Below are 27,153 nucleotides of genomic sequence, written 5' to 3' on the forward strand. Positions count from 1 at the left end.
GCCTTTTTTAATTTACATGAAATATTGTAGATCTATCATGTAAGCGTATCTTATCGCAACATCTATGACAATGTAAATTGGTACCGAGATCCAATACTTTTATGTGGTTCACTATTCAACGGGTATGTAAAGAAAATTTAATATTTGGTTCTGTTTTCCACGGCATCCCGGTTCCATTTTCAACGTTGAAATGTTCCATTTTCCACGGGTTCCATTTTCAACGTAGACTGGCCACAGCCCCTAAGTTCTTTGTTCGAACTGCTCCACTAAATTTAAATACTAGATTATCTCCCCCTAGTTTGAAACTTAGAATCAGACATATCCTAGTGACCAAACTCATAAAGGTCAATTTTATTTATAATTTTAATATTCTAGAGACAGGAAGCCAGTCTATTTTCAACGTTACACCGGTTCTGTTTTGAAATGGGTCGTGCTCTAGTTTGGGTCACCCTATAAACACTATTTTATCTCTCATTTTCTTTCTTGTCGGTTTCTTGTCGGTAGACTCATTCTACATCTTGTCGGTAAATCTGTTTTTCTTGTCGGCTCAATATTACCTGTGCCAACATTACATTAGACCACAAAATATTCCAAAATAGAAAAAAATAAACAAATCATACATTGTATTAATAAATAAAAACTATTTTATCTCTCATTTTCTTTCTTGTCGGTAATTCTAACTTCTTGTCGGCTCTTGTCGGTAAATCTAGTTTCTTGTCGGCACTTGTTGGCTCTTGTCGGTAGTTAGTGAGACCGCCCTAGCGTGACTTCCGGTGTAAACAAAAGGCAAATCGAGTGCAGACGGGAAGATGATGATACAAGTTTGTCGAATTCTCTGACTAGCTAGAATGATGTACTTATCCTTCACAATAGAAAAGGTAAACATTTCCCGAGGTTATCTTTCGAAAGTTGTCAAAGGTATTATTTTTTTAAGTGTAATTTTGCCATGAGGCCAAATCATGCAAATGTAGAATTCGAAATGCTTCTAGTTCTAGTCCGAATTTTCTGACGATCTTCAGCTGATCTTACTAAGTAGATACAAGGCAACTTTAAAAGCGATATTAACATTAGAACCCTTCGGATCAACTTGCTTCCTGTCCCAATTCAGAATATTGATCACTAGCGCCTGTTGCTGGACTCAAATATCATGTTTATCGACCCATAAACTGATAAAAACTGATCTTCAGCAAATAGATGTACAAAAATACAATGAGTATATATATATACTAACGTGTGTGTGCTTTTTTTGTATTTTTTTAATTTGGTTTTTCAGTGTTTGCTTCCTTTCGTCTTCCTCATTCAGATAATTTTAGCAGAGCCAGGTAAGAAAACATTGTCATAAAAAGTACAGTCTCCTCAAAATAAATTAATCAAAACAATCATATTTACAAGTGATCAATGGGTCGAGACTCAGTTGATGAATGTAAAAATGTACTGGTTACTGTTGTGATGACTTTGTCCTTTTAGCTTAATTACCTGTGTAGTTTTTATTGTCCTTTCAGCTTAATTACCCGTTTAGTTTTTATTGTTGATAATCTCATCACAGACTTTCCTGGCTTGAATCACATCAGAACAAAGACACCTGCTTCTACCCAGACAGATGCATCACAGGCGCTGATTGGTAGAATTGTTGGGAAAAGAGCCAATGAATTTACAGCAAATGTTCAATCAAATATTGGTCCTAAAAATAGAGACACATTTGTAGTAAGTTATTGTAATAAATACTCTTTTCCTATTTATTATGTCCATTTTTTTTCATTTAATCATAAGTCAAGTTATGGTTATGAAGATATTCAGCATCAACTAATTCATGTACAACTGAAAAAATGCTCAAATTTTGTCAACAATGTATAATAGCTAGCTTAATCCAATGATTTCTGATGTTTTTGTGGCCATTTAAAAATCTCATGTGGTTCGACTAACATCGGAACTCCTGCCCTAGTGAAAAGTGGAGTAAAGGCTGGCCTGCCCTCTACAATGAAATGTTTTGAAACTCGGAGTTGGATTATAAAATGAGTGGATTGACCTCTTTATGTAAGCTGACATGCATATATATGTATGCCTGTGTATATAGGAAGGAGTAATGAAAATACCCTGCCCAAGCTGGGGCTTGAACTAGCGACCTCTTGCTCTCAAGGCAAACATCCTGCCACTAAGCTAAAGGGAAAGTACCACTAGTCTGAGCTAGTAAGGTGACCTTATACTCTCTATTTTTACACCTGTATGGTCAGGTATGTGAAAAATCATTGATGTTTCAATATATGTTTATTTTCTATCCACACAACATTATTGAATACATAGTTGAAAACATACACTGAAATGCTGACCTGAGGCTGGGTTGACTTTTCCCCCTTTTTTCACTGTGGCAGGAATTCTGATGTTAGTCAGCCAATATAAGATTTTTAAAAGGCTGATTGAACATTAGAAGTCTTCAGAAGATAGCTGTCTTACTATCTGATGTTTAATACAATATTCAACAATTTTCATTGGTGTCTCAGTAGCAGCCAATATTGTTAATGCATCGACTGTAGAATGCTTTCATGTCATGAGTGAGATTCAGAATACCCTTCCCTTGAACATACATATGGTTTTGAGATCCACTAGTGGCAGGGGATAATGTCTGTTTGGTTTCCCACCCACGGCATGTTGGTTTTCCCCAGTATATGTTTCTTCCAACATGTTTGTTTCATTCGCAGCATAATTATGTTCACTAAGCTCTACAGTACATGTAGATCTGAGATAATGTTGATTGTTGCCTTGTAACCAACATTAAATAAATGTTATTTTAAACATAATTCCAGATCTCATCATCTGGTTCACTTGTCAACATCAATGGAACTACCGGAGTGGCAGTTGCCATGGGACTCTACTACTATTTGACCAATCACTGTGGTTGTCAGTACACATGGGCGGGGCAACAGATGGACATCCCATCTCCCTTACCAGAAATCCCCACCCCCGGGATTAAAGTCACCACTAATGATAGGTTTGTGCTACACTGGTTATATACAGAACAAAATACAAACTACAATCAAGGGCTATACAATTAAAACAAACAAACTTAGTAACACAAGATCTAAAAACCCAATAATTTTTCTCCATGCACTGTTAGCTTTTTATTTCTTGTCTATTTTTTTTGAAGAAGTTATTAAAATCCTGTGTTTTGCTGATATTGACCTAATGTTATTTCCTTTATATTAATCAATAATGAAGGAATTGGATGCCAGAGTGTGATTTTTCAAATACCATAATGTAAGGATGTGGATATGTTTGTAATGCATGTAGAATATTTTTCTAATTATAGTAAGACCATTCCAGTATATGAACATTAGGATTATCTCCCTTTTGTTTTAGGTTCCGATACTACCAGAATGTGTGTACAGTGGACTATTCATTTGTATGGTACAACTGGACAGACTGGCAAAGACAGTTGGACTGGATGGCCCTACACGGGATCAACATGCCTTTAGCTTTCACTGGACAGGAGGCCATATTTCAAAGGGTCAGGAAAATATATTGTAATGTAGATAATAATGAAAACTATGAAAAAGATTGATAATTCCTCATACCCACTGCAAGTATTTATAGTGCTTTGCCATGTAAATTTCACAAATACATTATGTACTATGAAATACTTCAGGAAAATTGGATTTGAAATGAGTTAGTGTGATTTTAGTTGATGACTCAAGTTGAGTATTAATATAATTGAAGTAGAAGTACAAGTGGTGTGAAAATATTCCAAAATGTTTTAGACTTGAGGAAGGACAATTTCAAAATGATTTTTTCTGTGATATGTAAACACATAACTTGAAAATGTGGGGAATACTTGGAATATTATGATAAAATACACCACTGTGTAATACTGCAAGTAGGCTTATTATAAATTATAATATACTGTAGTTATTTATATATTATAATGTGATTGTAGGTCTAATGTGTACCTGGTAATACTATAGCAATTTAGATGATTTGATTGTAGCTTTAATCTCTAATGCTTAATGATTTATGAATTTATAAGGATGTGTTTGTAGGTCTACATGAAGATGGGTTTCACTATGAAGGAGGTTCAGGATCACTTTGCAGGTCCAGCATTTCTAGCTTGGTAAGGTCAGATAGGATCAATGAAAATTAAAAAGAAGGAACTTGTCTTATGAAACCGTATTCAATATATTTTTCTTTAAATGGACAATGTCAGAAAAATTGATAATAATAACTATCAAATGTTATAACTTAAATTGTAAGTTTAAATTGCTGTCAGAGTATAAATAATGAAAACTGAATCTTCATGAAATCAAATACCCAAGGTCTTTCATTTGAGAGAGAAAATTATATTGAAAAAAAGGGAGACCTAGTAAGTGTCAGTCTCGTTTCAGCCTCTTTTATCTTGATTTTGGAGTTTTATGATAATGAAAATGTGTCCTGATGACACTTTCACTTTTATTAAACTAAGCCAGGTAATTTCATAAGTTACTTCGCCTGGGTCATCATTATTGGCCCGTTTTTGTCTGCCACATTCCAAATGGTTGGACTGGTTTGACTATAGTGGTTTGTATTTGGGAAATATGGGGACCTACCAAGTGATCTTATTTTACGTTTTAGTTAACAAACTTTGACAAAGACTTGATTGCATTAGCCTATGCTGGTCTCTAAGCTTGTCTGAACTGCTATCAACTTAACAAGTGGTTGAGTTGGATCATGCCCCCAATTAGAGTATTGGATTGACCAACAATGCCTAGGGAAGTTGTGACCACTTCCTAATAAAACAGAAGTCGTATATCATTTAACCTAGAATATGTTATCTCCCCAGATAGGTCAACAGTGGGTAACTTGCATGATTGGATGACCATTAAAAAAGTCATAAATTATCTCCCCTTAGATAGAATATAAATTGTCTCCCCTGACAGGATTGGTAACCTCAATAAACAGATAAAGTAACAAGTTATCTCCTCTTAGATAGAATATAAATTGTCTCCCCTGACAGGATTGGTAACCTCAATAAACAGATAAAGTAACAAGTTATCTCCTCTTAGATAGAAATATAAATTGTCTCCCCTGACAGGATTGGTAACCTCAATAAACAGATAAAGTCACAAGTTATCTCCTCTTAGATAGAAATATAAATTGTCTCCCCTGACAGGATTGGTAACCTCAATAAACAGATAAAGTCACAAGTTATCTCCTCTTAGATATACTCTTAGATAGAAATATAAATTGTCTCCCCTGACAGGATTGGTAACCTCAATAAACAGATAAGTCACAAGTTATCTTCTCTTAGATAGAAGTATAAATTGTCTCCCCTGACTGGATTGGTAACCTCAATAAACAGATAAGTCACATGCTATCTCCCTGACAGGTCAAGGATGGGTAACATGCATGGTTGGGGTGGACCACTGCCTCAGTCCTGGATTGACCAGCAGTTGGCCCTACAACATAAGATACTTGACCGGGTGAGGGAGCTTGGAATGATTCCTGTACTACCTGGCTTTGCTGGGCATGTTCCCAGTGCCATCACCAGGTAAATGTAAAAGAAAAGTCAAAATTGGAATTTATTCTACTTTACCTAATCTTTCCTGTGATGTAAACAATAAGTACTTATAAATGTGCTAAATCTGTAATGTTAGCATGAGAGATAATCTTTTTGCCAGTTATATGTGTGTCAAAAACAGATTCACCTTCACCAAAGCTACCTTGGTGTTTTACTTTGTGGCCATATTAATGAATGTTCTACCTATATGCACCTGTAATATGTTGAAAAATATTTTAATTCCACAGAATTTTCCCTAATGCCAGTGTGTCCCATTTACCAAATTGGGGTCACTTCAATTCTTCATTCTGCTGGTAAGTTAAAGGTATTTATATGACCCCACAACTGCTTCATTATGATCTAGACTTATATTGAGCAATTGCAAATGTTTATTGAAAGAACTTTTTTAGACTTTGATTATTATCCTGTTCGAAAGAAAACTGTACCATTTCAAATTCGTAATAACTCCAGTAATTTGCACACCTACATGTAACCTACACAGTTACAATATTGAGAATCCTCATTCAGTGTATACTTTGCACTGCATGATTTTTTTTTTAATGTACAATGTATTAATATACAAAGTGTGTAAAAATTAGTCAACCAGTTCCTTTTGTAAATATGTTGTTACTAGCTAGTAGTTGATATTTTCACTGTATGTCCTCTCCCCAGTAATTTACTGTTGGACTTCAATGACCCTCTTTTCAAGAGGATTGGACATGAAGTAGTTAAAGAGGTATGTCACAGTTACTTACACTTTTCTACATCTAGTCAGTTGGGCTATGAAAAACTTAGAGATGTATTCCAGTTAACTGAGTATATTCTATAGATAATTTTTACTGTTGGAACTGAACTTAACTTTAAGTAGTCTTCCACTTATAAGAGTTTGAGATAACCATGTTTGACTGCTACATACGAGAACATTTACATGTAATAGTAAGTCTAGTACATTGTATTTGGGATAAATGGTATGTAAGATAAATGGTAACACATCACTATTTTACAAAAGCAATTAATAAAATCAGTGTCTATCATCCCAGTCTTCATTTGGGCTGATTAATGTTCATGATTTTATTTCGATTGCAAAATTTATTGAAGTAAATTACATAATGTTGTTCTACTGTAATATTTTAATCCTTATGCTTAGATGACTGGGCCGCGGTGGCCGAGTGGTTAAGGTGTCTCGACACCTGATCACTAGCCCTCCACCTCTGGGTTGCGAGTTCGAAACCTACGTGGGGCAGTTGCTAGGAACTGACCGTAGGCCGGTGGTTTTTCTCCGGGTACTCCGGCTTTCCTCCACCTCCAAAACCTGGTACATTTTGTATGTCCTTAAATGACCCTGGCTGTTAATAGGACGTTAAAACAAAACAAAAACAAAAAACAAAACAAAGATGACTTGAACAAGGGACAAACTTGTAAATCAATATTAAAGAAACCACTGATCAGCTCATTCATGAATTAAGTAATAGAGAATAGTGTATTTACATTTTTACTATAAATTTCAGATGTTGAATGAGTTTGGGACAGACCATATATACAATGTTGACACTTTCAATGAGATGCTGCCAAAGTCAAGGTAACATTGTTTAATATCAGTAATATGTAAACCAAGCTTTATAATTAATTTTTGTACATAACAGTATACATTTGATAAAAATCTGTTTTCAGAGGAAGAAGTATTTCAGTTAAGTCACAATAAGATTACAATTTATTATGCTATCTTGTATTTTGTATATGTTAACATTTCATTTTAGGTCTAATGATTTATGTAGATTATCTTTGTTTTAGTTCATCAACCTATCTTTCCAAGTCTGCGACAGCTGTATTTGAAGCCTTGATGTCAGCAGACCAACAGGCAGTGTGGTAAGATTCTTTGATAGCTACAGATTAAATTGGTGTGTGGATTACATTCATTACAGCTGTATCGGTACTGCCAACATATAAAGCCATATACATTGCCTTTTATCATCCATTGACTGACTGGAGTTGTCCCTATCAGTTAAAACCAGAACATAGAAATGCACTGTCAATCAAAATTAACCAAATGACAATTTAATCATGTAAATCATATACAAACTTTATAACCAAACCCATAATGAAATTTACAATTGTTAAATTAATAAAGTAGTAGTTAATGGCCAAAGTATAATTAAAATCATGATCTTTCATACACAAAGTGTACATTTAATTAACAAATGGTTTAGGACTTCTTTATTAGTCCCCTACCGTCTGTCACTCCGTCCTCTCAGTTTTCCACACTTTTCTCCGCCATGCTTCAAAGTGTATTTGTGAAAGTTGGTACGTAACTTCATTATGTGAAAGTACAGATCAAGTTCGAGTTTCAGTGTTTTTCTAACAAGGTCAAGGTCACTGTTAGCATTTTTAGCGGGGGCCAGGAGGAGACATGTATTGCTTTAGTGATACCCAGCATGCTTGTTTATTAATGAATGTATTATGATTTAGATAAGTTTTAGATTTATTAAAAAGAAAAAGTTTTAAAAGTATTCTGTATTGATAATCAACATTAGGTATGATATTACAAATGGTCATTTTGATGTGTACAAAGTTTTATGTTTAACTTTCAAGAATATACTTAATGATAGGAGATACCAAAAACAGTTTTCATCCGTATACTCTTCATTTTTGGTAGGTTGATGCAGGGGTGGATATTTGAGAATTCGGTGGATTTCTGGAAAACTCCACAAATAAAGGCTGTGTTAACTGCTGTTCCTAAAGTAAGTGTAATTTGACAAATCAAATACATGAAGACATGATTACTCAGACAGTTACACATTGCTATTTGACCTATTGTCTTAATAGTTATAAACTTACAATAATTTAATTTTCCATTTCAACTTTTCCATAGTTTAATTAACTTTGTAAATAACAATAGAACATGAGATACATTTGTTTTCTGAGCAGGTCACTATTGTTAAGGATTTAGTCCTCCATCTTAAGGGTTTAGTCCTCCTTCTGAAGGATTTAGTCCTCCATCTTATGGATTTAGTCCTCCATCTTAAGGATTTAGTCCTCCATCGTAAGGATTTAGTCCTCCATCTTAAGGGTTTAGACTTGCACCTGCAAAACTTTCCACTCAGCAATCTTAAAGGGTAGTACGAAACATGTAAAAATGGATATTGCCTTCAAAACATATAAAATGGACAGTGTCTTCAATTACAAATTGAGTATAGTATAGTTTGAATGATGAACATAAACCTACAGCTCTTTTGACTTTCTGTAACTTTTCATCAAAGGGGGTTATTGGAAACTCAAGTATTGTTATTATTCATTCATCCTTTTAAGTCAAATACTTTGAATTTGATAAATTTTGGAAGATAAAAGGTAAAATTTTCCTAAAAATAGATTTATTGATAATGGAAAATCCTTTGCTCAGTGAATTTTTATTAATGCTAGCATGGTATACCCTGGAAAATAATCTGAAGTCATGGTCTTTATACATGGGAATGTTTATGAAATAAGAGACTCGTATGTTTTATTGTGCACTTCCCTTCCTGTCTAAACAGTTTATCTGTGTTACAGGGGAGAATGATTATTTTAGAACTTTTTGCTGAGAACCGCCCTGTGTATCGTCGTACAAAATCATACTTTGGACAACCTTTTATATGGTGCATGCTGCACAACTTCGGAGGAACTCTTGAACTGTACGGCATGTTTGACAGTATTAACACCGTAAGTGGACACCCATGTCACTGATTCTGTGAGATATCCATATGCTGATTCTGTGAGATATCTATACACTGATTCTGTGAGATGTTCATGCACTGATTATGTGAAATGTTTATACACTGAATCTGTGAGATGTTCATACGCTGATTATGTGAAATGTCCATTACACTGATTCTGTGAGATGTTCATAAACTGATCGTGTGAGATATTCATATACTTGTGTATTTTATTTGAATCTACGATACGCTTTTATTTTAAAAATTATTACAAAGAACGATCTATGACTTTTTGATAGTAAGATGAAAGGGTCTAGCCAGCTACAGGCCCTTGTCTGATAATTGTATAAATAGCAATGCATTCACCCATTAATATCAGTTATAGCCGTATATTGTTGATCTCCTAAACTAAATGATGATACAATGATTATAGTCACTCTATACATGTACTGTTCCACTGACAGTTGATCATGATCACAAAACCAGCACTTTAAACATCAGAATGTAATCATATTAGAGTGATTTTCACACGTTTGATAGACAGTAAATAACAATATTGAGATTACACGTTAACAAATATTGAACCTTATACTTGACGTAATTTAGGGTCCAGCTGCTGGTCGGGATTTTCCAAACAGCACCATGATCGGGATCGGCATGACTCCTGAGGGAATCAACCAAAATGAAGTGATTTATGAATTCATGGCTGAGAATGCCTGGGTTTCCCAGCCTAGAGATGTATCTAAGTGGTGAGTCTTCCTTTACCTTGAGGGTGTGAGAAATATCTACAACCCAAGGGATGAAACTCTCCATTGTCTAACTCAAGGCCCTCCTGAGGGTTGAACATTTCTCTGTCCTCAAGGTAGGGGATAATTATTTCTATGTTATGAACCATATAAGTGTTCCACATGGGACAAATGTATCTTACATATGCAAAGGTGTGAGAAAGAGTAATCACACCCGAAGGGGTGACAGGGTAGGAAAAACAGGAGACAAATCTGGGAATGATGTGAGAATATGTTTATCAACTCTTAGACTTGAATATTTAAAATCACATCAATTTATTTTATTTGTTAGCATTAATGCACCATTCCATCATGAGTTTGTAAAATAAAGAATATATAGTAAAATTCATAAAACAATTTTATAATTTTGATGTCTTCAAAAATACAAAATATTAGATTCTGACTTCAATTGGCTATTTTAAGTTTTATAATGCATGAACTTGTATATGGATTCTATATAATATAAAATAGACAATTGGTGATATGTCATGGTAACGTGTTGGTATGTCATAGTAATGTGTTGATATGTCATGGTAACGTGTTGATATGTCATGGTAATGTGTTGATATGTCATGGTAATGTGTTGATATGTCATAGTAATGTGTTGATATGTCATAGTAACATGTTGATATGTCATGGTAACGTGTTGATATGTCATAGTAATGTGTTGATATGTCATAGTAATGTGTTGATATGTCATAGTAACATGTTGATATGTCATGGTAACGTGTTGATATGTCATAGTAATGTGTTGATATGTCATAGTAATTTGTTGATATGCCATAGTAATGTGTTGATATGTCATGGTAATGTGTTGATATGTCATAGTAACGTGTTGATATGTCATGGTAATGTGTTGATATGTCATGGTAATGTGTTGATATGTCATGGTAATGTGTTGATATGTCATAGTAACATGTTGCTATGTCATAGTAATGTGTTGATATGTCATGGTAATGTGTTGATATGTCATGGTAATGTGTTGATATGTCATAGTAATGTGTTGATATGTCATGGTAACGTGTTGATATGTCATGGTAATGTGTTGATATGTCATGGTAATGTTTTGATATGTCATGGTAATGTGTTGATATGTCATGGTAACATGTTGATATGTCATGGTAACGTGTTGATATGTCATGGTAACATGTTGATATATCATGGTAAGGTATTGATATGTCATGGTAACGTGTTGATATGTCATGGTAACGTGTTGATATGTCATGGTAATGTGTTGATATGTCATGGTAACATATTGATATGTCATGGTAATGTGTTGATATGTCACGGTAACATGTTGATATGTCATGGTTCCGTGTTGATATGTCATGGTAACATGTTGATATGTCAAGGTAACATGTTGATATGTCACGGTAACGTGTTGATATGTCATGTTAACATGTTGATATGTCATGGTAACATTGATATGTCATGGTAATGTGTTGATATGTCACGGTAACATGTTGATATGTCATGGTTCCGTGTTGATATGTCATGGTAACATGTTGATATGTCATGGTTCCGTGTTGATATGTCATGGTAACATGTTGATATGTCAAGGTAACATGTTGATATGTCAAGGTAACATGTTGATATGTCAAGGTAACATGTTGATATGTCACGGTAACGTGTTGATATGTCATGTTAACATGTTGATATGTCATGGTAACATTGATATGTCATGGTAACATTGATATGTCACAGTAACATGTTGATATGTCATGGTAACATGTTGATATGTCATGGTAACATGTTGATATGTCACAGTAACATGTTGATATGTCATGGTAATATGTTGATATGTCATGGTAACATGTTGATATGTCATGGTAACATGTTGATATGTCATGGTAACATGTTTATACAGGGTGGTGGAGTATGCTACAAGGAGATATGGAAAACCTGACCAATATAGCTCAAAGGCTTGGCAGCTGTTACGGGTAATGTTGTAATATAAGTTTTTGTAGTTTTTTTATGATAACTGAATATTATCCATGAAAGAAAGACTTTTTGGACAATACCATCAAAAAGTAGATTTAAATGGGATTGTGTTCAGTGGATTGAATTATAAGGATTAACTTGAATATATTTTTTATGTTATGGAGCTATAACACAAAAAACTCAGAATGTACTCTCATCATCAATGATCTAACCTGTTTGGTCTCTTACCCAGTCAAACTTTTAGTCCTGAATTTTCTTCTAATATCAAGTTATTACATTTTCCCATTTTCAGAAAAGTGTGTATAATAATACAGATGGATTGAAAGATAAAAGCAAGCATGTGATACCAACGTCTCGTCCCTCTTACCATCCTCGTTTGGTACCTGATGTAAGTCTGCACATCTCTCTTATTGAAGAGATTATGACTCGATAAAAATAGGACCAATAGAAATATAGAACAGTGGTAACACTTGCCTTACACCTAGGTGGCTAGGGGTTCAAATCCCTGATCGGACGCAAAAAGGTATGGGGTCACCGGTCCCACCATGTGGGTTGTCTCTGGGTACTCTGGATTCATCCTACAGTGAGACTCCTCGCTTGCTGCCATCCTGGCCGACGAGAGGGATTGATATAAGTTGGTACAACTTGTTTCTCAATTGTTGTAATGTAGATAAAGGTGACTGTTTTAAATGTTTTTTCCTTATGATTAGTTATAATTTGAAAAAATAAAAAAAATTGCTGTATATGATTTTGGTATAATAATTTTATTGTTTTTGAAATTGATGATTATGATATTGAGAACGTCTTTATAAATAATTAAGATACAAGAGTCCTGTAGGTTTGGTATGACGTTGAGGATCTTTATCAAGCCTGGGATAATTTAGTGTTAGCCACAGAGCGACTCCAAAACAGTTCCCTGTTCAGGTAAGTTCATTCTTCATCTCTGCTTAGAAAATTTCTTACATTTCTTGTACACTGACCACTTAAAATATTATGATATTACAGATAATTACCATGGCATTGTTAGGAGAAATGATGGACTTATCTTGACCAGTTTCTCAGGAACGGGTCCTGTCTTCCAGTGTTTATAATTGAAGATTATTTGAATAGTGGTAATTATAGTCGAGGTCTATGTATAATAAGTAGTACAACGTGTGGCTATAAATAGCTACCACTACGTATATGCACAAAGAGTATCACTGTAAAGGCACTAATTAAATAATACCTAATGACACTATTGCTTCGAATGACGACCAAATACAATAGAAAGAATTGATATGTATTTCTTATTTGGTAAAACTCCTTTTTCAATAAAATACAAACATTATGTAATATGGCATCAAGTTTTGATTGATTTAAAGGTGAGATAATATCTATATGAATAAATAAGACAGTTAATATGTACATAAACAGGTATGATCTGGTGGACGATGACAGTTAATATGTGTATAAACAGGTATGATCTGGTGAACGATGACAGTTAATATGTGTATAAACAGGTATGATCTGGTGGACGATTTAAAGGTGAGATAATATATATATAAATAAATAAGACAGTTAACATGTGTATAAACAGGTATGATTTGGTGGACGATGACAGTTAATATGTACATAAACAGGTATGATTTGGTGGATGATTTAAAGGTGAGATAATATCTACAATGTATATGAATAAATAAGACAGTTAATATGTATAAACAGGTATGATCAGGTGGACGATTTAAAGGTGAGATAATATCGATATAAATAAATAAGACAGTTAACATGTATATAAACAGGTATGATTTGGTGGACGTCACGAGGAACTGTCTCCAGGAGATATCTCTGTCCTTTTATAACTCCCTTATATTGGCCTTCAAAGACGAAAATGTCACTGAAGTCAGGTAAAATAAAACTTCATTTGAAAGTTAATCAGAGATTTTTTGTTTTTGAAGCTAAATGTAACTACAAAACTATGAAAGTAAATTGCATTTCAATATCAAATCACTGCAATAAAAATGATCTTTTAATGAAAATATAACAGCTTTGGCATATAAATAATGATATCATGAAGATATTGAATAATAGTATGGCTCCGTTGGTATATGTTTCAATGTTGATTTGTTGGACATTAACAGTCTGATAGGAAATAAGCTGCTGGACCTCCTGGCTGACATGGATACACTTCTTGGGTCAGAAGGTCATTTCCTGTTGGGGAAATGGATTTGGGCAGCCAAAAATTTAGCCGTTACACCAGAGGACAGGCAGCTTCATGAGTTCAATGCCAGGAACCAGATCACACTATGGGGACCGACAGGCAATGTAAAAACATAACATTATGTATCTTATCAGCTTCTAGTTTACTAAAATTTCTGTTGGGTGTCTAGTGGCACAATGATAAAGTACTAGCCTTCCCCTAGGCAGCGAGGGTTTGATTCTCGATCAAACGTATACTATAATAATATTAAGTGAATGGAAATTTTACTTAAAATTCTGTTTAATTGGATAAAAGTTTCATTAAAATTTTTGTATAACTGGGTGAATATGTAATATTACATTTTAATAAGTTGTAATGATATCACAGTTTGTCATGCTCTTTGGCAGAATATAGTAGATATAAAGGCTGGAGTAACAGTGCCATGGCTTTATAACAGCTGGAAAATAATTGTTATATACATGAATTGATTTTGTTAATCTAATAGTGAAATACCAAAGTCACACTGACCCTAGCCTAATAATTAAGTCCAGTGTTATGATTTTGGTACATTTTACCCGTTATGTTACAGCATTTAGACTATGCCAGCAAACAGTGGGCTGGACTTGTACGTAGGTTAGTATTTCAACTTGTATAACAGTTAAACATACACTCTGACAACTGTACATCAGTAAATTATAGATAAAACAAGTTTATTGTTTAAATGCATAACTACTTCAATTGAAGTTAATTGATTTAAAATTGAAAATTCACAAATAAATTAAAAGAGAAAGGTTATTGGTGTTTTCATCTAAATTTCACATGTCCATTGCAAGTACGGAACATTTTGTTTCTCTGCCTATAAAAATTTTGATTTAATTTTAGTGTATATATAAACTTGTTAATATCTAGAATAATTCGTATTGACATGAGTTGGGCCTGGTTATTTACTCATAAACCTATTAACACAAGTTCATGTTTATATTACTTTTGTCCATATACCCGGTACTTACTTTGTATATCAACAGCTATTACAGACCGAGGTGGAAAATGTTTGTAGATTCCTTAAAGTACAGTTTACATATGGTAAGTTAAAAACCATGTATCGGTAGGTAATTAGTTGGAGAGTGATAGAGTGTAATTTGGTGTGATATATACAATTATATATGGTTTAGTTAGATGAAAATGTATATGGATTAAATATGTGAACATTAAAGATCAACACAGCGAATTAAGTTGATAATTGCTGAAGTTTTCAAGTTGTGTATCAGCTATCTTCAGGTGTTGGGTCTTTAATGTCTACAACATAATGACGTATACAATATTTACGGGGAGATAACAACATTGAAAGTTATATGTATTTTATGTAACGCAAAATTGAAGAACTTTGTTAAAGATAAACAGTTGAAATATGCGAGGACAATTTTGTGTGTTTATTACGTTAAATACAGATGACAATTTAATCAATTTACAAAATGTACATATCATTCTAATTTCCATATTATGTTCAATCAATCTTCTTCTGTTGGATCAATAAAGATATTCAATTCATTGCAATCCTGGTATATATATATTGTAATAGACGATTTGTCACTATGATCATGTCAGGGTATCGGGCCAACCATCACTGCACAATTGAAATGTTCTTTTAGGAACGTGAATGTGGTGCAGTGGTATAGGCCACGGGTATTTCTGACTAGGGGATGAGGTGCCGTAGATTGAGGCCCATCAGGGCACGAGTCATAGAGCTGTCTTCCTTCGTCATTTATATTACTGTATTATGTATATTTGGGCCTTTGTCTAATATAATTATCAAGGTTGTTATATATATATATATATTTGGGCCTTTGTCTAATATAATTATCAAGGTTGTTCAGAAATTAGCTCTCTTATTCCTAACTACTTGGCTTTTGTTATCAAGGTGATTAATTTTGATTCTAGTCGAATGTTTAGATTGCTTGGAAGCTCATTTATCTCGGCTTTTGAAGTACAGTAAATCCTAGTTATATAACAATCATTTGTCCTGGAAACATTTGTTCTCTGATTAAAGGATTTGACAAGACATCAGGGATATCTGTATCAAAACAAAAACTAACTAAAATGCAAAAACAGACCATTAAAATGTCTACATATGTTGTCTGTATGATCCAATATCATGTATAGGTGGCAAATGATCACCATTTTAAAACAAACTTTTTTTTGTGTGTGATAAAAAATTGTCCAGTTTGAATTATAATGATAGATTTATATTTTTTTCACAGGGAACAGCATTTAATCAAAGTGATTTTGATAATAAAGTTTTCAACACAATAGAGCTTCCTTTTTCCACAAATACACATACCTTTCCAACACTTCCATCAGGTAAGAAATCTACACTCATTCAGAATTTGCTAGGCAGATTTGTAAAATAACATTTAAAAAGAATAATTTTAATTTGGATCATATATGAAGCTTGAGTACATACAGTTTAATATATTAATCTGCTAGGGCATGGTTATATATCAGGCTATACATAAACTGTACCCTCCTTGTTAAAGAATGCTGAGGTCATTGGTCACAGCTTATTGTTCAAGATACCCCAGTAATGTAATTAAGAGATTAGTACAATAAATCTGGCTTTAAAAACTGATGGTATTTTTTTTTACATCAATCTCAAAGTAGTATGATTGATCTCTGAAGGAATTCATTGATTTATACCCTGCTGGAGTCATTAATACATTATATTGACGATTTATACACTCTGCTGGAGTCATTAATACATTATATTGACGATTAATTCACTCCACTAGACTCATTAATACATAATATTAACCACATTAATTAATACCTTTTCTCTTCAGTAAGTGATCTTATGTCAAAGTGTTATCAATAATTTGTTTGTTTTTGTTTCCAGGCGACACACTCTTGATTGTACATCAGATATACCAAAAATATCGTCCAGAAACATACCACAGTGCTCCCCATGAAAAAGGATGACCGACATTCGGATCTGTGGATGTTTTGTCCAGTTTGGAACATCATAATCTCAATTACAGCTACAGGAGTAGTGTGTCCATCACCCGGACAGATATAGACAAGTGTACATGGTCCTATCCTATAATATATCCTACAGTACGGCTGAAAACAAGAGTTACATAGTATATGGTTAGGGAAATAGAGAAAGCAAAAATTTATGTATCCCGAGATGAGAATGGAGTGTGTTTAGAGAAGACAACTGTAGTGATATTGTGATGTGAAAGATAAATGTCCAATAGTATATGATAGTTGTCGGGACAGGATCATTAAGATACAAATGATGCTCTAGGAATACAACTTCTCTGGAAGTATTCATAAAGTGGCTTGATACATCAAAAAATATATGTTACATGTGTTAATCTCATTGTGTCCGGTACATAGTAAACATGACGTCAATACGTGATTACGCACAGAAGAGAGTTGGATTCATATCCTCCGCACACGACGTCAATACGTGATTACGCACAGAAGAGAGTTGGATTCATATCCTCCGCACACGAAGGCCGTGGGGCATGAACATTATAACGTAAATGGCAAAAACAAAGACAACTCCGAAGAACAACACAACAGTCAACACCAAGATCGCATGTATATTATGCGGCAAGAAACTAGCGAATTTAAGCTCACTTAGAAGACATGTAAGCAGGATACACGGGAACCCAACCAACACCCGTTATATGTGCAAGATATGTAAGCGCACATATGGACGGAGGGATTTATATGATCGTCATATCATGGAAAAACATCCATTTTATAATATAGAACCAGAGATTTTCAAAGATGAAGTAAGGAAGGAAGCTGCCATTCCCAATAAGTGGCAAAGACCGTCTGAAGCTTCAACAAAACAAGATTGGACAAGAGTTAAATTCAAAGTCAAACCGGCAACGAACGGCAACAGCCCGGGACCACCTGTGAGAACACCGGAACCCGTACAGAACACGTTGGAAATGCTGAAAGATGACCTACAACTTAGCGATGATTCCAGCGAAAACACCTCCACGAAAACCAGTAGTATTATGAACTTACTAGATAAGATTGTAGACTATAAGAAACTGGCGTACAAATCTGTATCTGACGCCACGATCTGCCTAGATGAGAGACAGTGAGTATAGAAACTGGAAATAACAAGAACAAACTTTTTATAACACAGAATACCTTTTTATTATTCTCATATGGAGCTCGAACATTTTAACGTGAAAAATACTAATAACGGCTTATCTGCCCATATCTATTGTCTATAAACTACGTCACAATAGATTCTGAACCCCGAAAAATGTACTTCAGGGGGAAAATTTGTATTATAATTTGTCCTGATGAAGCCTCGCATATAGAGGCGAAACTAGTCGACAAATAAATTAAAAGTAACCCACTTACCCGGTGACACTTGTCCTGTTATTTATGTGTTAATCTTATCACAAGAGAACAAATACTTATTAAAATCTTAAAACCTAGAATGCAGAATGATTGTTACAATGCCTTGAATTATCAATGACTTCATCAACATTGTTGACAACATCATGTATCATGGTGATGAAATAAAACATCAGTCCACCTGAGGAAGCCATTGATGGCAGAAAGACCTAGTGGAACCTAGCCTGTCTTGTGAAGTTGTTATATATATATATACTCCCAGCATGCTTCCATCCTGACTTATGAAAGTGATTGATTTAAGTTTGCGTGCTTCATAATTTTTATTTATATATAATTAGATTTAATTCTTTTACATGTATAACAATAGGCAAAGTGTATTCATTTAAACATTGTTGCCCTTCATCCCAGCATACTACTAGCTCGTGCACCTTGCTCTCTCTTACAAAAAAAGACAATTTAATAGTACACATATTTGACCTCTGTGACCTTGAAAGTATGTCAAAATAATTCCTTTGAATAATCCTGGTAGTCCTTCATCACAGTATGCTATTGGCCAAATAGTATGACTTTGGACAATTTGGTTACTAAAAAGAAGTTTCTAAAAGATTTTAGTACATGTAACTCCTCAATCTGACCTTCAAATTAAGATATTGATTTGAACAAGCATGCCAGCCCTTCATCACGGCATGCAACTGGCCCATTATCATGACCTTAGGCCTCTTTGTGTCAACACCAAGATCGCATGTATATTATGCGGCAAGAAACTAGCGAATTTAAGCTCACTTAGAAGACATGTAAGCAGGATACACGGGAACCCAACCAACACCCGTTATATGTGCAAGATATGTAAGCGCACATATGGACGGAGGGATTTATATGATCGTCATATCATGGAAAAACATCCATTTTATAATATAGAACCAGAGATTTTCAAAGATGAAGTAAGGAAGGAAGCTGCCATTCCCAATAAGTGGCAAAGACCGTCCGAAGCTTCAACAAAACAAGATTGGACAAGAGTTAAATTCAAAGTCAAACCGGCAACGAACGGCAACAGCCCGGGACCACCTGTGAGAACACCGGAACCCGTACAGAACACGTTGGAAATGCTGAAAGATGACCTACAACTTAGCGATGATTCCAGCGAAAACACCTCCACGAAAACCAGTAGTATTATGAACTTACTAGATAAGATTGTAGACTATAAGAAACTGGCGTACAAATCTGTATCTGACGCCACGATCTGCCTAGATGAGAGACAGTGAGTATAGAAACTGGAAATAACAAGAACAAACTTTTTATAACACAGAATAACTTTTTATTAACATGGAGTATTGAACATTTAATATATACATGTATTCTCATATGGAGCTCGACCATTTTAACGTGAAAAATACTAATAACGGCTTATCTGCCCATATCTATTGTCTATAAACTACGTCACAATAGATTCTGAACCCCGAAAAATGTACTTCAGGGGGAAAATTTGTATTATAATTTGTCCTGATGAAGCCTCGCATATAGAGGCGAAACTTGTCGACAAATAAATTAAAAGTAACCCACTTACCCGGTGACACTTGTCCTGTTATTTATGTGTTAATCTTATCACAAGAGAACAAATACTTATTAAAATCTTAAAACCTAGAATGCAGAATGATTGTTACAATGCCTTGAATTATCAATGACTTCATCAACATTGTTGACAACATCATGTATCATGGTGATGAAATAAAACATCAGTCCACCTGAGGAAGCCATTGATGGCAGAAAGACCTAGTGGAACCTAGCCTGTCTTGTGAAGTTGTTATATATATATATACTCCCAGCATGCTTCCATCCTGACTTATGAAAGTGATTGATTTAAGTTTGCGTGCTTCATAATTTTTATTTATATATAATTAGATTTAATTCATTTTACATGTATAACAATAGGCAAAGTGTATTCATTTAAACATTGTTGCCCTTCATCCCAGCATACTACTAGCTCGTGCACCTTGCTCTCTCTTACAAAAAAAGACAATTTAATAGTACACATATTTGACCTCTGTGACCTTGAAAGTATGTCAAAATAATTCCTTTGAATAATCCTGGTAGTCCTTCATCACAGTATGCTATTGGCCAAATAGTATGACTTTGGACAATTTGGTTACTAAAAAGAAGTTTCTAAAAGATTTTAGTACATGTAACTCCTCAATCTGACCTTCAAATTAAGATATTGATTTGAACAAGCATGCCAGCCCTTCATCACGGCATGCAACTGGCCCATTATCATGACCTTAGGCCTCTTTGTGAATGTGAAAATACTAACTGTTATCGAAGTAGGTCAAGGTCACTTATCCCAGCATACTAATGGACAATTTACAAATATGCAATGGACAGCACATCAAGCGGTAAGCTAATTTGTCCTTTGGGCAGATGAGCTAACAAAATGAACTAGAGCTGTCACCGAGGGGGTGACAAGTATACCCCTGGCTTTTACATAAAGGGGCATAACTCTGTAAAAAGAGTTTTTTCGGAAGAAGCCGGTACTGGAGACACAACTTTATGCCATCCTTCAACTCTGTATAATGTTTCAAGAAAATCTATCAAAAACTAAGTGAACGCATAGCCGGACAAAATTATAACACATTTTGTATGAAAAAGGGGCATAACTCTGTTAAAAAGGGCTCAATCGCAAAATAACTGCAGGGGACACAACTTCATATGGTCTTCTAACTATATACCAAATTTGAGTGAAATCCATAAAGAAATGAGCGAATGCATAGCCGGACAAATTTTGACAACATTATGACACATTTTGTATGAAAAAGGGGCATAACTCTATTAAAAAGGGCTAAATCACAAAATAACTGCAGCTGACACAACTTCAAATTGTCTTTTTTTATGACAGATGGACGGACAGACGGACGGACATGGTGATTCCAGTATACCCCCCCCCCCCCCCCTAACTTCGTTGTGGGGGGGCTATAACAAAATGGCCCAATGGACCTGTATCACTCACCTGTTACTTCAGTAAATGTACATGTTGTAAATAACCTTGAAATTTTGATATTCATCTAAACATGCTTTTGGTGAAATATGACCTGTTGGGTATTCAAAAGATGTACATGTTTGAATTTGAAAAAAAAAAAATCTCTTGTGACCTTGAAAGTAGGTAAAAGTCATTCACACCAACAGGATACTTGCCCAATATCTTGACCCTGGACCTGTTAGTTACCGAGAAGTTGTTTGATCGACACCACAGGCCTGAGGACACTTGTGGCTACTGAACAAGATGAAAGAATCTCCAAAAAGGATAGGGAGAATGTTATGATTGCATTAAAGTTGGCAGAAATTAGTAAGAAAGGTGTTTTGTAGAGGTGAGCAAACCATTGGCACTTTTTCAGCCATTTTACTAAAAACAAAAGGAGACAGGATCTAGAGTAAATAAGTTTATTTGAGTTATTGTGAGTGTAAATTCTATGTAGACTAAGACATTGAGAACTTTCACAATATTCTTACAAGCTTGGTGTAATAATTGCCTGACATGGTAAAACAAGTATGGTCACACTTGCAAGCACAATGAAAACTTTTGATTGTATCAAAGGAAAGTGTACAGGTCTGTCACACAGCATCTTAGACAGACCTAAAGTGTTGTTTGCAGATATCAATAAAAAAAATTAAACTGGAAGATTGAATCATCAAGCCAACACAGCAAGATAAGGAAGGTACAGCTGACACATCCCTAAGTGTTATACAACAGTAAAGTGTTAAGGATTTAAATATACACCCTACAGCCCCCTGTAGCATGCCACTCTGTCCACAGCCCCCTGTAATCTGTGAGTCTGTCCACACCTACAGCCCCCTGTAATCTGTGAGTCTGTCCACATCTACAGCCCCCTGTAACATGCCACTCTGTTCACAGTCCCCAGTAATCTGAGTCTGTTGACACCTACATTCCCCTGTAATCTATGACTGTCAAACCTAGTCCCCAGTAATCTGTGAGTCTGTTGACACCTACAGTCCCCAATAATCTATCGCTTACACCTACAGTCCCCAGTAATCTATCTCTAACACTTAGTCCCCAGTAATCTGCCTGTCAAAACCTAGCCTCCAGGAATATGTGACTGTCAACACCTACAGTCCCCAGTAATCTATCTCTAACACCTACAGTCCCCAGTAATCTGTCTCTAACACCTACAGTCCCCAGTAATCTGTCTCTAACACCTACAGTCCCCAGTAATCTGTCTCTAACACCTACAGTCCCCAGTAATCTGTCTATCTCTAACACCTACAGTCCCCAGTAATCTATCTCTAACACCTACAGTCCCCAGTAATCTGTCTCTAACACCTACAGTCACCAGTAATCTATCACTAACACCTACAGTCCCCAGTAATCTATCACTAACACCTACAGTCCCCAGTAATCTGTCTCTAACACCTACAGTCCCCAGTAATCTGTCTATCTCTAACACCTACAGTCCCCAGTAATCTGTGACTGTCAACACCTACAGTCCCCAGTAATCTGTCTCTAACACCTACAGTCCCCAGTAATCTGTCTCTAACACCTACAGTCCCCAGTAATCTGTCTCTAACACCTACAGTCCCCAGTAATCTGTCTATCTGTAACACCTACAGTCCCCAGTAATCTATCTCTAACACCTACAGTCCCCAGTAATCTGTCTCTAACACCTACAGTCCCCAGTAATCTGTCTCTAACACCTACAGTCCCCAGTAATCTGTCTATCTCTAACACCTACAGTCCCCAGTAATCTGTCTCTAACACCTACAGTCACCAGTAATCTATCACTAACACCTACAGTCCCCAGTAATCTATCACTAACACCTACAGTCCCCAGTAATCTGTCTCTAACACCTACAGTCCCCAGTAATCTGTCTATCTCTAACACCTACAGTCCCCAGTAATCTGTGACTGTCAACACCTACAGTCCCCAGTAATCTGTCTCTAACACCTACAGTCCCCAGTAATCTGTCTCTAACACCTACAGTCCCCAGTAATCTGTCTCTAACACCTACAGTCCCCAGTAATCTGTCTATCTGTAACACCTACAGTCCCCAGTAATCTATCTCTAACACCTACAGTCCCCAGTAATCTGTCTCTAACACCTACAGTCCCCAGTAATCTGTCTCTAACACCTACAGTCCCCAGTAATCTGTGACTGTCAACACCTACAGTCCCCAGTAATCTGTCTCTAACACCTACAGTCCCCAGTAATCTGTCTCTAACACCTACAGTCCCCAGTAATCTGTGACTGTCAACACCTACAGTCACCAGTAATCTGTCTCTAACACCTACAGTCACCAGTAATCTACCACTAACACCTACAGTCCCCAGTAATCTATCACTAACACCTACAGTCCCTAGTAATCTATCACTTACACCTACAGTCCCCAGTAATCTGTCTCTAACACCTACAGTCCCCAGTAATCTGTCTCTAACACCTACAGTCCCCAGTAATCTGTCTCTAACACCTACAGTCCCCAGTAATCTGTGACTGTCAACACCTACAGTCCCCAGTAATCTGTCTCTAACACCTACAGTCCCAGTAATCTGTGACTGTCAACACCTACAGTCCCCAGTAATCTTTCACTAACACCTACAGTCCCCAGTAATCTATCACTTACACCTACAGTCCCCAGTAATCTATCACTTACACCTACAGTCCCCAGTAATCTGTCTCTAACACCTACAGTCCCCAGTAATCTGTGACTGTCAACACCTACAGTCCCAAGTAATCTTCCACTAACACCTACAGTCCCCAGTAATCTATCACTAACACCTACAGTCCCCAGTAATCTATCACTAACACCTACAGTCCCCAGTAATCTATCACTAACACCTACAGTCCCCAGTAATCTGTCTCTAACACCTACAGTCCCCAGTAATCCGTCTCTAACACCTACAGTCCCCAGTAATCTATCTCTAACACCTACAGTCCCCAGTAATCTGTGACTGTCAACACCTACAGTCCCCAGTAATCTTTCACTAACACCTACAGTCCCCAGTAATCTATCACTTACACCTACAATCCCCAGTAATCTGTCTCTAACACCTACAGTCCCCAGTAATCTGTGACCGTCAACACCTACAGTCCCCAGTCATCTGTCACTAACACCTACAGTCCCCAGTAATCTTTCACACTGTCAAAAGATACAGTTCCTAGGTCAACACAGACACACTCCAGTAATTTGTCTTTCAGAACTTACAACAGGGCTGTTTTATAGAAATTATTTGCAATGAAAATTAATGCATTTTTTTTAAAAAATACACAGCCATAATCTAGGTACATACAAATGTATTAAACAACAATTGTGATAAAAGAATACATTCAAATATTTAAACAAGCAAACCAACAAAACGAAAATATTTGAATTTGATTTTTAAATACAAAACTAGACAAGTTTTGCTTAATATTGTACAAGATCAAACATAATATATTAATTTTCATCTATAACAAGTATGCACTCACTGGAGTGTTTAATATGCATGCCCTAATTTTCACACACAAGTACCGTATGTATTCATCCCATACACATTTTTAATTAATAACCAAAACTATCAGAATTCAAACAAAGACTGGTTATTTATATTAGTTGATAGTACATGTATCATATACAAATTATGCATCAGACGTGTAAAATCTAAAAAGTTTAGCTACAATTAGTCAAGTTACTCTTCAGAAGTAGTTTTTGAAAGATTTACTCAATCTACAAATACTTGTTTTTGAGAATCCATATATCCCTGTACCCCTAGAGAGCTGATAGACTCGTTTAATTTTCACAAAATAGAGACCTTTTGTGTATTCTATACCAATAAAGTACATAGTTGGTTGTGTGAATGTAACTGCATGTTTTACTCTATACAAAAACTATGTATCTAAACTAAGAAAGTGGAATATGGAAATGTAACATGAATTAAATACTCTATAGGAATGCCTGGTACATAGTCTTGTAATTAACAAAGGCAATCACACATGTTAACATGATTATGTACAAAAAAAAAAAAAAAAAAAGATAAAAAACCCATCATTTTCAAATACAAATTGCATAATTGATTTGTGAGAATTAATTCGCTAAGTCTACCATCACCACAACCTTAATTTATCTTGACAATATGCAAAACAGCCCAAAATTTCCTTCAATTTGTGAAATATACTTGGTAGTACATATATGATACCGTATTAGGACATTGTTTCACACAGAAACATACCTAAATGACTATTTCCAGTTGTTGCTTCAGCCAGCAACATACCATGATACCAATTGAAATGGCCTTCCACGAATTTCTTCGCCAGATTTGATATGTAATAAAATCCAATCTTATACAAATGTACCTAATCAATTATAAGGTATGGAATATCTCTGCAAATCTTTTATTCTCTTCACATTATTTAAAAGTGATATTGATTGTGAATCTATCTCACCAGTATAACATCAAATAATATTTTTCATTAATGATACAAAAAATTGTGCAATAAAATTTTGACAAGTGAAAATGCTGTATAGAATGATATCTTCTTAACAGTATGAATGAATTCTCCCATTTTCTTCATACTCCGGATAACATATAGCTTCCAACCAACAGAAAATACCACATTCCAAAAAAAACAAAAGGATGCAGCATCACAAGGAATACTGTAAAACCTTTTGTTCTCTTTTTCTCTTAGCTGATTTTCCATTGTTCTAGAAATCACCAAAAAGATCCTCACAGCAAACAAAGTACAAATCATAAGGATTTGGGACATATCATACTTTTGATAAAAAAAAAGTCGTGTAAATCTTCAGAAAAGCATTAAAACATTGCTATGACGTGAGAATCGTCATAACAACATTTCCTTTGGCATTTTTCAGTTTGACCACAGCCTCTTCATGGCTGCAGCCTTCAAGACTTTCTCCATTCACAACTAGAATCTGATCCCCTCGCTTGAGATTTCCATCTTCTGCTGCAGCACCTTTTGCGAAAACGTTTTTGACATAGATAGGAAGGTCACCGTGTGGACTTCCGTGGCCACCAACAATGGAGAAACCCAATCCGTCACCTCCTCGCACTAAAGTGATGACTTTCTGTTGTGGAGGAGCGCTGTCATAACATAAAATCAAAATAGTTTAAATTAGATATGGCATTTACCAATTAAAGTAAAATTGTGGCAAGTAATCGGAAACTCTGATTAAAGAATAAGGCAAACTTTAAGAAACTCAGATTAAAGTACAAAGCAAGTTATTGGAAACTCTTCAATCCCACTAACCTACAGTCTATTTGTGATTCAATCCCACTAACCTACAGTCTATTTGTGATTCAATCCCACTAACCTACAGTCTATTTGTGATAATTTTAAGACTCTATGGTTCAGAAGAAGTTGACCAAAAGAAATGTGGATCAATACGAACGTTGTTAGCATGATTGACTTTGTAGATGTAAACATTTTACATTAATTTCTTTGAATTTCACTTGGCCACTGTTTCCAGGGTCAAGTGCTTAGTGCTATTGCAAGAAACCATATTTTTTATGTTTTGAATTAATTCTTTTATCTGATACAAAACAACATACTTTTTAGATTTTGCTATATTAGTGTATAACTCTGTCAATTTTGCTAAGCTAGCATGTAATGAGACTTAGTAAAGGTCTGAATTATTTGGAATAAGTGTAAATGATTTGGTAGA

General features: G+C 35.2%; 3 protein-coding genes across 4 annotated transcripts in view; 2 read left to right on the forward strand and 1 right to left on the reverse strand.

Moving 5' to 3' along the window:
- Positions 1 to 739: 739 nt before the first annotated feature.
- On the forward strand, positions 740 to 17,114 carry LOC117325386 (alpha-N-acetylglucosaminidase-like). 2 transcript variants are annotated; one of them, XM_033881558.1, is made up of 23 exons: positions 740 to 878; positions 1,274 to 1,322; positions 1,547 to 1,704; positions 2,802 to 2,986; positions 3,355 to 3,502; positions 4,032 to 4,102; positions 5,354 to 5,515; positions 5,773 to 5,838; positions 6,197 to 6,260; positions 7,033 to 7,103; positions 7,316 to 7,390; positions 8,178 to 8,262; positions 9,068 to 9,217; positions 9,817 to 9,959; positions 11,863 to 11,935; positions 12,229 to 12,324; positions 12,775 to 12,860; positions 13,715 to 13,819; positions 14,054 to 14,237; positions 14,702 to 14,745; positions 15,138 to 15,195; positions 16,371 to 16,470; positions 17,003 to 17,114. In XM_033881558.1, the coding sequence occupies exons 1-23, from the start codon at positions 849 to 851 to the stop codon at positions 17,083 to 17,085; spliced, it is 2,286 nt and encodes a 761-aa protein (XP_033737449.1). In that variant the 5' UTR covers positions 740 to 848; the 3' UTR covers positions 17,086 to 17,114. The 2 variants fall into 2 exon arrangements, with proteins under 2 accessions (XP_033737449.1, XP_033737450.1); XM_033881559.1 differs by lacking the exon at positions 1,547 to 1,704 and having other exon boundaries at positions 805 to 878.
- Positions 17,115 to 17,643: 529 nt separating this feature from the next.
- On the forward strand, positions 17,644 to 20,155 carry LOC117325387. The gene is made up of 2 exons (XM_033881560.1): positions 17,644 to 17,705; positions 19,233 to 20,155. Exons 1-2 carry the CDS (start codon positions 17,655 to 17,657, stop codon positions 19,755 to 19,757), a joined length of 576 nt encoding a protein of 191 aa, XP_033737451.1. The 5' UTR covers positions 17,644 to 17,654; the 3' UTR covers positions 19,758 to 20,155.
- Positions 20,156 to 21,910: 1,755 nt separating this feature from the next.
- The window catches only part of LOC117325389 (multiple PDZ domain protein-like), a 227,647-nt gene continuing 222,404 nt past the window's right edge, over positions 21,911 to 27,153 (reverse strand). The window contains 1 exon segment of the mRNA XM_033881561.1: positions 21,911 to 26,572. Coding sequence (XP_033737452.1) covers positions 26,296 to 26,572 — 277 coding nt within the window. The 3' untranslated portion in view covers positions 21,911 to 26,295.

The sequence above is a fragment of the Pecten maximus genome, chromosome 4 (genome assembly GCF_902652985.1).
Source record: "Pecten maximus chromosome 4, xPecMax1.1, whole genome shotgun sequence".
Classification (NCBI taxonomy): Eukaryota; Metazoa; Mollusca; class Bivalvia; order Pectinida; family Pectinidae; genus Pecten; species Pecten maximus.

Excerpts from the sequence above, each read along its gene's own strand:
- LOC117325386 (XM_033881558.1), top strand. The coding sequence starts at position 849 with ATGATGTACTTATCCTTCACAATAGAAAAG. Across the intron at positions 7,391-8,177 it reads GCAGACCAACAGGCAGTGTG|GTTGATGCAGGGGTGGATAT; the intron begins GTAAGATTCTTT and ends CATTTTTGGTAG. Across the intron at positions 9,960-11,862 it reads CCTAGAGATGTATCTAAGTG|GGTGGTGGAGTATGCTACAA; the intron begins GTGAGTCTTCCT and ends ATGTTTATACAG.
- LOC117325387 (XM_033881560.1), top strand. The coding sequence starts at position 17,655 with ATGGCAAAAACAAAGACAACTCCGAAGAACAACACAACAGTCAACACC. Across the intron at positions 17,706-19,232 it reads ACACAACAGTCAACACCAAG|ATCGCATGTATATTATGCGG; the intron begins ATCGCATGTATA and ends GTCAACACCAAG.